Here is a 13400-nt window from a genome sequence, read left to right as displayed (position 1 = left end):
TATACATGGATGCATGCATGCTTACAAACATACATAAAATACATAAATAAGTACAAATTTGCAGACATATATACATGTACATTCATTTGCTTGTTTGTTTTATGTCTATTTTTTTATGATAGCATGGATTAGATCAATGCATATTATTGAAGCATTGTTTTTATAGCTGGATGCCCTTGTAACCCTGTTGTGATGAGAGTCATGATATCCCCTTGCTAGAAATAGACTGGACCGAGCAATTATAAATAGTAGCAGTCAGAGTGTGAAGTTTGTGTTAGTTCAAGTTGAGTTCACAGTGAAGCTGGAAGATATCAGTTGGTTTGTTTGGAATATTGATTGTTGGTTCATGAAGAGATTGTTGGTTCATGAAGAAATTGTTGGATCATTACATTGCTATTACAGCTGGATCATTATCTTGTTTACTGTTGCTACACTGGCACATTGTGATTGTATCATGACATTTGGAGATGGAGGATACAACATCTGGCGATGAGGGTTGTGAAGCTCACATAGGTTATTTAACAATTTGGTCATGATACAACTTGTTAAATGGTGGAAGACATACTAGCTAGCTTTTATAATATAGACACAAAAGCAACAAGAACAGCAACAGGAGCTGCAGAAGCAACTACAACAACAACAATTATTGGAGCTATATGCAAAGAAGTCCAAAAATGTGGTAAGTTCATTTTCGCCAGATGGCATATTGAACTCCATAAAAGAATTCAGTTATAACCCAGAGGAGAGTATAACTTTTGCAGTGTAACTACAGAAGGTACAAGGAGATTTTTAAGGAAGATTGCAAAACATGGTTGGACGAAGAAAAAGTAAGGTTATTATTATGTAAATTAGCTCCATCTGAGCATGAGTGACACTGTAATTTCATATTGCCCAAAAAGTCTTTATTACATATGCAGGAACTGTCAATAGAATGTGTGATAGTTTTAAACTTAAAGAACTTACTCCTGAGATGTTTAAGTGTCTCATTTTTGTACAAGGTCTTACTGTAAATGAAGATACAGAAATACAGGCAAGAATTCTTTCAAAATTTGAACAAACGAACCAAGAGTTAACCCTGCAGACTGATGCAGAAGAGTGTCAAAGGATGGTAAACCTGAAACACAGTGTAAGAAAAATTCAAGAAAAGGATTTCACAAAAATACAGATATGTTAACCAAGTATAACCAAAGAAGAATGCTAGGTCCTAATCCATGTTACAGATGTGGAGACTTACATTTCAAAACAGATTGTCCTCTTAAAAACCAAAAATGTTATAGTCGTCAAAAATTGGGACACAGTGTTCACACTGCAGAACAAAAGTATGAAGGTCAAATGCAAAAAGTTCTAAAGGGCTCTCAGCAGAAAGTAAAATTGAATCCCAAATAAGGAAATTTGTACACATAAAAGTAAACGGAGTAAATATTAAATCACAACTGGATACTGGTAGTGACATTTCAATCATTAACATTGACACGTGGAGAAAAATAGGGAAACCTATGTTAAGAAAAACAATGAAAACTGCATGTGGCATGATGGGTGACAAACTACATTTTGTAGGCAAAATGTGGAACAATGTCACATTTCAAGGAAAAACTTGCAAGGCAAAAGTTTTTGGTGTAAAGAACGCAAGCAGTGTTTGGTACTGACTGGTTGGAGTTATTTGATTTATGGGATTTCCCAATAAGCTGGTACAGTAAAAAGTTAAATGGCTGCCCCACCAATGAAAAGAATTCAGCAGTTGAATTGAAGAAAAAATTAATTAAAAACATTATGTGTAATGTTATTGACAAACTGCCGGTGACAGTGTATGATATAAAAATGAAATCTGCAGAGGATAATTACATTACAAGAATGAAAGTAATGTTAAAAAATAAGCAAAATAAAAATACAAATTCGAATAATTTTTCACTATGCGACAATGTTTTAATGTATGTGCAAAGAGTGGTAGTACCAACCAAAGAGTGGTAGTATTGCAGGAATTCCAGTGGACACCCAGGAATGTCAAGAATGAAAGCCTTAATAAGGAGCTATGTATATTGGCTGACAATGGACCGGGAAATTGAAAATTGTGTAAAATCATGTGCTAGCAGCCAAAGCACCACTGGCGAAATACCAATCATGACCTGAGATGGATAGTCCATGGTCCAGGGTACATATCGACTATGCTGGACCCATGAATGGCACACACTATCTAATTGTTGTTGATAGCAGTACAAAATGGCCAGAGTTATTTGTGACCAGAGGTACACAGGTACAATAAACCAACCACAAAGACAACAATAAAGTTCCTGTATGAACTATTTGCCTGATACAGTGTTCAAGACACATTGGTATCAGATAATGGAACACAATTTAAAACATTTCTGCAAAATACATATGATAAAGCATATTTTTACCCCGACCAACCACCCGAGGTCAAACAAGCAGGTAAAAAGATTTGTTGATACTTTCAAGTGAGTGTTAAAAAAAGCAAGGAATGATGTAGATAATGACAAAGCACTAACGGAATTCTTGAGGGTATATAGAGTAATGCCCAATCTGAATACCAGCTCAGGAAAGTCTCTGGCAGAGTTAATGTTCACGTGAAAAATAAAATCGATCTTTGATAAATTATTGCAATGAAAAATATCTTTAAAGGAAATACAGAAAAGGGAACAAAACATTACAAAATTGGTAAAGAAGGCTAGGAGGATGGTTTTGTAACTAAAAGATTAGGAGACATGATGTATATAATTAAAGGACAACATTCGGAACATAAGAGACAGCTAAACTAATTAAAGACAGACAAGACAAGTTGAAAAACGAAAGAAAATACCAATGGAAGTCTACTATGACATGTCTGAGGTGCCAGCACTGAAAGAGATTGAGCCTTGTAGAAGCAACAGTAAAAAAAGGAAACAGACTACATTTAGAAATAATGCCAAAATGAAAAAGATATCAAATTAAAAGGAAAAAGAAAGAGAAGGAGAGGTGCTGGAAAAATAGAAAATAAAATCAACTTCACTTCTTCCGGAAGTTGAAATCTCAAAGGGGGAGATGTCGTGATGAGAGTTACTATGCTCCCTTGTGAGAAATAGACTAGACCGAGTGATTATAAACAGTGGCGCTCAGAGTGAAGTTTGTGTGTTAGTTCGAGCAGAGTTCACAGTGAAGTCAGAAGGTAGGTGTCCGTTGGTTAGTTTGTTTGGAATATTGATTGTTGGTTCATGAAGAGATTGTTGGATCGTTATGTTGTTATTACGGCTGCATCGTTATCTTGTTTACTGTTACTACACTGGTACAGTGTATCTAGACCATCTGTCACAATATCATGGTGGTACCACAACATTTGGAGGTGGAGGATACAACAAACCCCTTAACTGTTTTTCAAGTAAGAGAGATTATGTTCTGCTTGTCTTTAAAAGCATAGAATTATTTGAAGATGTGTTCATTGGCCATAGTTCAGTGTTTTATCATGTGAAGGGCAGAATGTAAGTATTCACACACACACACACTCAAACTCACCACTACCACCATCAGCACCTCCACCACAACTGCCACCGCCACCACCATCATCCTCATCATCATCATGACCATCATAAAGTTCTCTGTGCAGGATGTGTGTTGTATTACTTAATCAATGATGATAATAATATTGAACAACATTCTCTAAGATCAATATATTAGTTACCCTGATACAGACTGGATACATATATTCACCAACCTGAACGTTATGTACATCTGTTGTATTGAGTACTTTCTCCACCACCTTTATATTGTTTTTAAGGATGGCTTCATGGAGTGGACTACACCCGTTTCTATTGAGGATGTTGGTATCAGCTCCATGGCACAGCAACAATGCCACCACTTCATGTTGGTTACTGAAAGAATGAGGAAGGTAAAAATAAAGATATTACAAAGACAGGAAATAATAGTCAGGTTATATATATTAAGTATGTCATGATATAATTGTATATATTATATATTAGACTATCCATGACCCGTTGGGTCACTAATAGTTCAAGGTGCCTGAAGAAACCACGAATCTCGAGAACCAATGGTTTGATTTATGCAAAACTTGTTTTATTCTGTTTATATTCACATTTCAATGGTACCTTACTTTCAGAGTATTTTCCCATTATGTGCCAGTTTGGCTATTTATAAAGGCGTTCACAGTAAAGGGCAATAACTCCAGGTTTCACTGCTTAAATTTGTGGAAACAAACCCCAAAAAACCACATATCTCGGGAATTAGTGGTCTGATTTATGAGAAACTTGTTTTATTCTGTTTGTATTCACATTTCAGAAGTACCTTACTTTGAGAGTATTTTCCAATTATGCAACAGTTTGGCAGTATTGAATTACAGACAAGCATGCATGCATGCAAGCAAGCAGGCTAGCAATGACAGAGTTTTAAGACTATACAAGCATATCTAGCTATGTGATTAGAGTGTTGGGCTTACAACCGTAACATTGTGAGTTTGATTCCTGGACCAGGCTGTGCCTTATGTTCTTGAGCAAGACACTTTATTTCACATTGCTTCAGTATCAGCTATATCAGCTTTTGCCTTTCCCTTGGACAACATCGATAGCATGCAGAGGAGAGACTGGTATGTATGGCCAACTGTTGGTCTTCCACAAAACAACCTTGCCTGGACTTGTGCCTCAGAGAGAAACTTACTAGATACAATCCTATGGTCATTTATGACTGAAGGGGATCTTTACACTTTTCATATATACTACACACACACATGTATGTTAGTGTGTGTGTGTGTATATGCTTCTATGTGTGTGTATGTATATATATGTGCATGTGTGTGTGTGTGTGTGTGTGTGTGTGTACATTTGATGAGATGGAGACAGATAGACACTTAATGAAACAGTCAGACATATAGACAAATAGATATAATTAGACAGAGTGACAAATAGATTCCCAGCATTAAAGTGACATAGAGCTCACCTAATTGATCTTACACTAACACATTGATGGCTATGTTCCTCCCCTTCTCTGGTATTCATTACACTTAAATCTGGAACTCCGTGAGTTACAATGACAGGGGTTCCAGTTGATTTAATCAATGGAACAGCCTGCTCATGAAATTAATATGCAAGTGGCTGAGCACTCCACAGCATGCATACCCTTAACGTAGTTCTCAGGGAGATTCAGTGTGACACAGTGTGACAAGGCTGGCCCTTTGAATACCAGATACGACTAATTTTTGCAAGCAGAGTAGACTGGAGCAACATGAAATAAAGTACATTATTTACATTATTTACAACAAACAAGATGAAGACAAATATCCGTCAAATGTAAATAATGTAAATAATGTGCATAATTCCTCACCTCTTAAATATAGAACTGTATGAAATAAAGAGTTTTGCTCAATGACACAATTCGCTGCCAAGAATTGAACTCACAACCTTTCAATCATGAGCTGAATACCCTAACCACTAAGCCATGCGCCTTCACACACTCTTAAATCTATCACCAGCTCAACAATACCTTTTTCCCTCCCCCCTCTCTCTCTTTACAAATAATTTCCCTTTTCTATATTGTATTTTTTCTGTTTTTATGGTTCTGTCACATTCTAACGTTTATCAAATAAAATCTGTCATTTTGGCAGCTACTATAGTAGTACATATACATTTATACCCCGACATATACACGCATAGTGTGGCTTGTGTGTATAAAGACACACTCTCTTACGTATACGTTTGTGTGTGTGTGAATAATAAAAAAATTAAAAAACAAATTGTTGTGATCTTACTTTAGTGCTGCCCAGTGTAAAGGTGTATTGCCGTCTTGATCTGTTGATGTTACGCTAGCTCCTGCTTTCAGTAACATTAGGACAATGTTGGTGTTGCCTTTAACACTTGCAAAATGAAGTATGGTGTTGCCACAATTGTTGGGATTGTTAATCTGAAGGACAGAGAAGAGGACAAAGTAAATAATGGTGTTTAGAAAGAAGAAAAGAAGAAAGGAAGGAAAAAGAGAGGAAAGAAGGGGAGGGGGAAGGAGGGAGGGAGAAAGAAAGGAAGGATGGAGAGAAGGAGGGAGGGAGTTAGGGGAAAGAAGGAAGGAAGAAAGAGAGAGAGAGAGACAGAGATAGATAGACAGACAGAAGAGATAGAGAGAGAGACAGACAGACAGACAGACAGACAAAAGAGAGAGAGAGAGAGAAAGATGTAACATTTAGATATGTCTCATTCTAAATTGTTACACTCTAGAATTTGTTACACAGCAGTGTATTGTCAAATATAGCAAGGAAGAAAAAAAGGAAATTAACCATCACCATTGGATTAACAACATTTTCTGCTAACAGTGGAAACAGGTATCTATTTCCTGCTGTTACATGAAAATCTATAGATGTATGTCCAACAGCTGATGTATTTTGGTTTAAATATTTTGACATATTTCTTATCATATTTGTTATCTTTTTCTGGACAAGTTATAGGTGCAGGAGTGGCTGTGTGGTAAGTAGCTTGCTTACCAACCACATGGTTCCGAGTTCAGTCTCACTGCATGGTACTTTGGGCAAATGTCTTCTGCTATAGCCTCAGGCCAACCAAAGCCTTGTGAGTAGATTTGGTAGACGGAAACTGAAAGAAGGCTGTTGTATATATGTATATGTATATATACATGTGTATGTGTTTGTGTGTCTGTGTTTGTCCCCCCCAACATCGCTTGACAATCGATGCTGGTGTGTTTACATCCCCGTAACTTAGCGGTTCGGCAAAAAAGACCGATAGAATAAGTACTAGGCTTACAAAGAATAAGTCCTGGGGGTCAATTTGGTCGACTAAAGGTGGTGTTCCAGCATGGCCACAGTCAAATGACTGAAACAAGTAAAAGAGTAAAAGAGTAAAGAGTAAGTCATTTGATCCTAGTGTAAGGTCAACAACCACCTGACTTCCATTATGTATAATAAATAGTTGATCATAAATAAGTTAACAAGAATTGAGTGGAAGTGTGGTGTTATTTGACCATACATAGATTAATGGGAGCGGGATGGTAGTGAGAGGATAATTAACTATACACAGAATAATGTGAGTGGTAGTGAGGTGGTAGTTGGCCATACATAACTTAAGGGGAGTGGACTGGTAGTGTAGTGGTATTTGATCATACAAATGTTAACAAGTGTGGTGAAGTAGTGAGGTGGTTGTTGACTGTGCATAGACTAACAGGAGTAAGTTATTGAGATGGCGTTGAATCATTCATAGGTCATTCATTCATAGAGTGGTGATAAGGGTATAATTGAACATACATTGATGAATGGCTGTGGAATGGTAGTGAGGTTGAAGTGGATACAATGATTCATGGGAATGAAGCGAACCTAGCAAGTTCTCAGAGGTTCGGTATAAATTTATCATTTCATTGTAGGGTACCACCCAAGGATTTATGACAGACAAACTGTAGACAAAAACTTTGCTGCGGGCTAGCTAGTGATCCCACAGAAGAACAACAGCTTTTACTTCACATATCAAAGTAAACAGAAAATCAAAGAAACATGGTAAGTGATCACACAGCAGCACTGAAGCTACCACAATTCTGGCTGAAGAGGGCTGAGCTATGGCAGGTGGGAGTACAATTTAACATATGCAAAATAACTACACACCTAACAAAATAATCTTCCATAGGAATGGTATTAGATAAGGACATGGTAACGAGGGTGCTGGACATTTTAACCCAAACCCCAGCAACACACAAATACACTATATTAAAAGACAGGTTGGTGAATACATTCCAGCAGAGAGACCGGGAAGTGGCAGCCAAGATACTGGATGAAGAATTGGACAAGATGGTGGCATTAGTTTCCCTCTAGTGTGTCACCTTCCTTTTTGTTTAGGGAAATATTCCTCCACAAGTTACCACTCCAGGTCCAGGCCCTCATAACTCAGACCGAGATCAAGGAATATGGCAGTTAGCAAAAGCAGCTGACAAACATTTTTTATCCAGTGGTATTATGGTCAATGCCATAGGGTTGGCCTTGAGACATGGTAGAGTTAAGCAAGATGGCCTGTGCTTCTATGACACAAAGTTTGGGAAAAAGGTTATGAAGTACCAACAACCATGTATCGTCAGGATCCTTTGCCCATCGACCCCAGGAAACTCCAGGGCCGGCTGCCACTGAATGCCCTGTGGCTGGCAGACACGATCAACTGCTCCATGTCTGTGATCAAAGCTCCAGATGTCGGTTCCTAATCGATACTGGAGCAGAAGTCAGCATAATACCAGCATTGGCAAGGGACCTCCATTATGGAAAGCAGGGCCAACCTTTAACAGCTGTCAATGGCTCCACAATTGAGGCGTATGGTCACTGCATCCTTTCTCTCAACATCAGCTCACAAAATTACACATGGGCATTCACCATCACTGATGCCCATCAGCCCATTATCAGGGCAGACTTTCTTGGAGCACACTTGCTACTGGTTGATTTGCAGGGGAGATGACTCATCAACAACAACACATATGCTTCCAGGTCTCTGGCAACAGCTGAACATGCATAGCAACCATCTCTCAGACCGAGAACAAATTCTCAAATTTCCTTGCGAGTAACTCCAATCTCTTTACCTCGATATTCTCCAAACCTACAGCCCACCACAGAGTGACACACCACATCTCCACCACTGGCCTTCCAGGGCACAGCTACACATGTTGTCTATCACCAGAGAAACTTGCTATCACAAAGGCCAAGTTTGACAATATGGAGGCATTGGGCATAATTCACTGATCAAGCAGTCCCTGGTCATCACTCCTGCATGTGGCAACAAAACCCAATGGAGGTTGGTGTCCCTGCAGAGATTACCATTGTCTCAATGCAGACATGACACCTGACCACTACCCCATTCTGCACATATAGGACTTCTCAGCCCAGCTAGCCAGGTGCTCGGTTTTCTTGAAGGTTGACCTTATCCGAAGTTACCACCAAATACCAGTACAAGACAACAATGTACTGAAAACTGCTGTGATCACTCCTTTCAGGCTGTATGAATTCCTACATACACTCTTTGGCTTAAAAAATACAGCACAATCCTTCCAATGCCTGATGGACACTGTGTGCAGGGTCTTGATTTTGTCTTTGCATACTTAGATGATATCCTTATTGCAAGCCAAAATGCAGGGCTACACAAGAAGCACCTAGTGACTCTTTTGATAGACTGGAATAGTGTAGCCAAGCAAATTGCAGAGTGGAACAAGACCTGCATCTCCTATAAACAAGCCAAGGGCCATCAGCACCCCAAAGCACTCCACAGGCCAACGAGTTAGTGGAGTGATTTTACCGCTGCCTGAAGGAATCCCTGACAACCAAACTTAATGGGCCCAATTGGATTGATCATCTTCTATGGGTGATGCTGGGAATCTGCACCCACCCCCACAAAGGAAAATCTCAACATTTCTTCTGTGGAAATGGTGTATGGTGCCCCTCTTACAGTGCCAGGAGAGTTCCTTCTGAACACGAAGTCAAACCCGGATGTCAAAAGGTACCTCATGCAACTGAGAGTCAGTGTGGGCCAGTTGCGTCTTATTCCCATGTCAACACATGGTACACCTAGATCATCTGTACCAAATGACTTCCACATGGCTAACTTCATGTTCATTCGAATGACATGAGACAAAATCCCCTCCAGTCACCCTATGATGGCTCATACGAAGTCATATGTCCGGGAGACAAATCATTCTAACTCCTAATTGGCAGACAATAAGACACAGTTTCTATAAATAGGTTGTAACCAGCCCATCTCAATATTGACAGCACCATCCAAGTAGCTCAACCACCAAACAGCGGCCACCCCAGGTAAATCACATTAACCCTTGGCAAGGAACAGTCACCAAAGAGTTGAGTAACCACATGCACAGCAGAGCAGTTAAAACACTTTCCCAATTCCAATGTCAGTCAACAGTTCTGGTGGGGAGCTGTATGTAGGGCACTGCCCAAGGATTTATGACAGATGAACTGTAGACAGGAACTTTGCTGCAGGCTAGCTAGGGAGCTGGTCTGCAGCAAAGTGGACTTCTGGTTAAGTAGGCTTCTACAAGGTAGAAGTGACTGGCGGCTGTCACCCTCATGTATTTAACTGAATAAATCTGGGTTTCTGTTAATTTATTTGTGTATAGCTTAACTAAAGCTATATCATCACTATTTTAGAAATCTGTTTCTTATTAAATATAAGTTGTTGGTTTTAGGTACAATCTCTACTATAATGCTGTTACCTACGATATCAATAATGAATTGAAAGAGAGTACTGATAAAATTTTAAGTAACAGATGATAGGAGATGCAGCTAAATAACAGAAAGCATTGAATTAACCCTACTGTAGAGATCAGACCATAAAATGGTGTATAATTTACTGAATAGATCTATAAACAATCAAAATCCTCAGGAATATTTGCATAGATTCTTTTTATATTCTCTGGCATAGTTCATGAAATTCTATAGTAATGTATTATCTCTGGTGGAGAAAATAAGAAATTTTAAGATAGCAGTCAGCAGTTGGAGTTTACATATATTCAGCAGTGTCTTGGAATTATATATTTCAGCTAAACAACACTGACTACATCACCTGAAGGAAATCACCCATCATTTAAATACATGCAAGATCATCAAAGGTTGGCCTGTAATTATAACACTATCCCTTAATCTTGGTGTCTCTATACTCTAAGTGTCCCATCTGTCATTCTACTTTGCACTATGAGAAAAACAACCCCCTTATTTATCAATTTGGGTGCCTTCCTCTATCTAGATACAACCTGTATAGCTCCAGAGAGGATTTCAGGTTCAAAGTCACACAATGAATGACAATTGGCAATGTCATCAACTGTATGTGGCATGAGAAACTCCTAATAAACATATCCACATCTTATTGACACTAACTTTTGGACTGAATATTTCTTATCAGATCACTCCTTTACATCATAGTGGCTTTCTATCTAACCTATATTCAATCAACTCTAGCTTTCCTTTGTCTTTCTTAAACTGCTGTTGCAGCTGATGCTACTACTGAGGATGATGATGATTAGAGGAAGGAAGAGTGGGATGAGTGGGAAATGAAATGAAATATCATGGACAAAAATATCCATGGAGACTTAAGAATATTTGATATTGAGTATAAAATATATTTCCATATATTGATTATATATACATATACTTCTAAATTGAATATAAAGATAAAATAACAGTCAAATTTGAGATGACAATAAAAAGGAGCAGCTTACTCTATCAGGATTTCTTACAATACATTGTTTAATAGCTGTAATGTCACCTTGCATAACTTTACATAGAAAATGATCAAACTCCATATTATGTTGAGTGAAATATGCTAGAATGAAAAAGAAACAAAATAAAGAATTTTAAAGAAAGTTATTTAATGAGGTAAGCAACAATATACAGATGTTGATTTTAAAATCTCACATAAAATAACAAACATTGAAAACTTCAGTTTTTTTGAAGTATTATTTTTATAACAGAATGTTTAAAACATTAATAAGCTTAACTATAGTCATTGTGTTGTGTCTCTAGCTTAGCAACATAACTCTGCTTATTACAAGTCTGATTGGTCACAATAAAATCCTATATATTGGGATGTGCAGTCTCCTGATCAACTAAGTGGAGTCACTGTACATCTTGAGTTGTAGATCTGTAGATCATACCTCAACTAGGTAGAGACATTGTATATCTTGACCTATGGATTTGTGGATCATACCACAGCAAAGTAAAGGCACTGTACACTCCTCAGCTAAAGATCTATGGATCATTCCTCAGCCAGGTGGAGACTCTTGAGTTAAGGATCTGTGGATCATACTTCAGCTAGATGGAGATACTGGACACTCCTGAGCTATAGATTTGTGGATCATATATACCTAAGCTAGATGGAGACAGTATTGAGCTATGGATTTGTAGATCATATTTCAGGTAATTGGAGACATTCTAATATTGGTTTCTAACTTTGGCACAAAGCCAGCAATTTTGACAGAGGGATTAAGCCTATTATGTTGATCCCAGTAATCAACTGATACTTATTTTATCAACTCTGAAAGGATGAACAGCAAAGTTTACCTTAGCAGAATTTGAATTCAGAATGTAAAGACAGATGAAATTCCATGAAGCATTTGGACCAGCATGCTAACTATTCTGTCAGTTCACTGCCTTACTCTATATATCAATATTGAAATATAAATCAAGTTGAAAATATTATCAAGTAAGGAATCATGCTCAAACAAAGTAGAAATAGCTACAGAAGTGACAAATAATAATGGTTAGAACAAACTCACAAGTTAAGGAGAAATTAAAGTAATGATACATATATATAAAAAAAATAAAGAGAAAGCAGAAAAAAAATGAAATAAGGAAAATAAGAAAATAAGAGTAAAAACAAATATAGACAAATATGAAACAGGATAAATATAAAAAATAAAAGGGCAAGATAACTGAATAACAAATAAGGCAATATAATTAAGAAGAAATAAAGATAACAGTGTTTCAAGTATGGAACAAAATCAACATTAATACACTAGCATACCCATGTCATCAAAAATGCCAACATTTATATTAATTATTGAAAATAGCACATCAAAACAATGAGAAAAATTATTGATAAATTTTTTGTTTTAAGACTTTGCACTGTTTATTTAGAAGAAAAAAATATTTTTAAAAATTCATAAATGTGACAGTGCCAACTGTCAGCCAAAAATAATCAGTCACAATGATATATATATATATATGCAAATATTGTACAAAAAATTTATTCTAATGTTTCATTGAATGATTTAATTCAAAATGATAATACTGTATTTACAAAAATTTTACACTTTCATTTAGAAAAAAGCAAAAGACATGCATGTAACTCCACACTAGTTAATGAAACACAGAGTAAAAAAAAACAGTGAGACTACTTATGTTTACATATGCATATTGTACATATGGACACATATCTTAACATGTAATTAATGCCATTCCAAAAGTTCTTTTATTACAATATTCATTGTAAATCTGTGATTTCCGTAAAGATTTCCTTGTTTTCCATCATTATTTATGAGTATCTTAAGATTGTCCTTGCTTTTTGTCCTGCTTTAAGAAACATAAAGCTGCTCATGACTAAACACAAGAAAAGGTAAATAAATACCAACTTGACAAAATGATTGTTCTTGTGATTTGTTGATGGTCATAGCAAATGCAGGTATTCCAGAAAATTGTCTTCTGTTCATTACAAAAGGCATATTTGTATCATATACTGAGAGGTTCATCCTAGGGATAAACACCTCCTCTTCTTTCTTACTAACCACTTAGTATCATGCCATGAATATACAAACCATGCATGGACGTTACTAATAAATGGGTGCCATTGAATAAACCCTCTCAGTGGATTTAGATTATGCAATAGCATGACAATGCAGCCAACCTTGAGTTTCAGCCTGTGTGGCAG

General features: G+C 37.1%; 1 protein-coding gene across 1 annotated transcript in view; it reads right to left on the bottom strand.

Annotated features, from left to right (window-relative positions):
- LOC106875625 (26S proteasome non-ATPase regulatory subunit 10) overlaps nt 1-11304 on the bottom strand; it is a 19390-nt gene extending 8086 nt beyond the window's left edge. The window contains exons 1-3 of the mRNA XM_014923854.2: nt 11194-11304; nt 5747-5898; nt 3704-3860 (exon numbers count right to left, since the gene is read on the bottom strand). Of these exons, the coding sequence (XP_014779340.2) occupies nt 3704-3860; nt 5747-5898; nt 11194-11277 (393 nt within the window). The 5' untranslated portion in view covers nt 11278-11304. The remainder of the gene's footprint in view (nt 1-3703; nt 3861-5746; nt 5899-11193) is intronic.
- Between the last annotated feature and the right edge of the window lie 2096 nt (nt 11305-13400).

Source organism: Octopus bimaculoides, chromosome 8, assembly GCF_001194135.2.
Source record: "Octopus bimaculoides isolate UCB-OBI-ISO-001 chromosome 8, ASM119413v2, whole genome shotgun sequence".
In the NCBI taxonomy this organism is placed as follows: Eukaryota; Metazoa; Mollusca; class Cephalopoda; order Octopoda; family Octopodidae; genus Octopus; species Octopus bimaculoides.
Note: the sequence above shows the minus strand (reverse complement) of the source record. Positions and strands in the feature narration are given on the sequence as shown.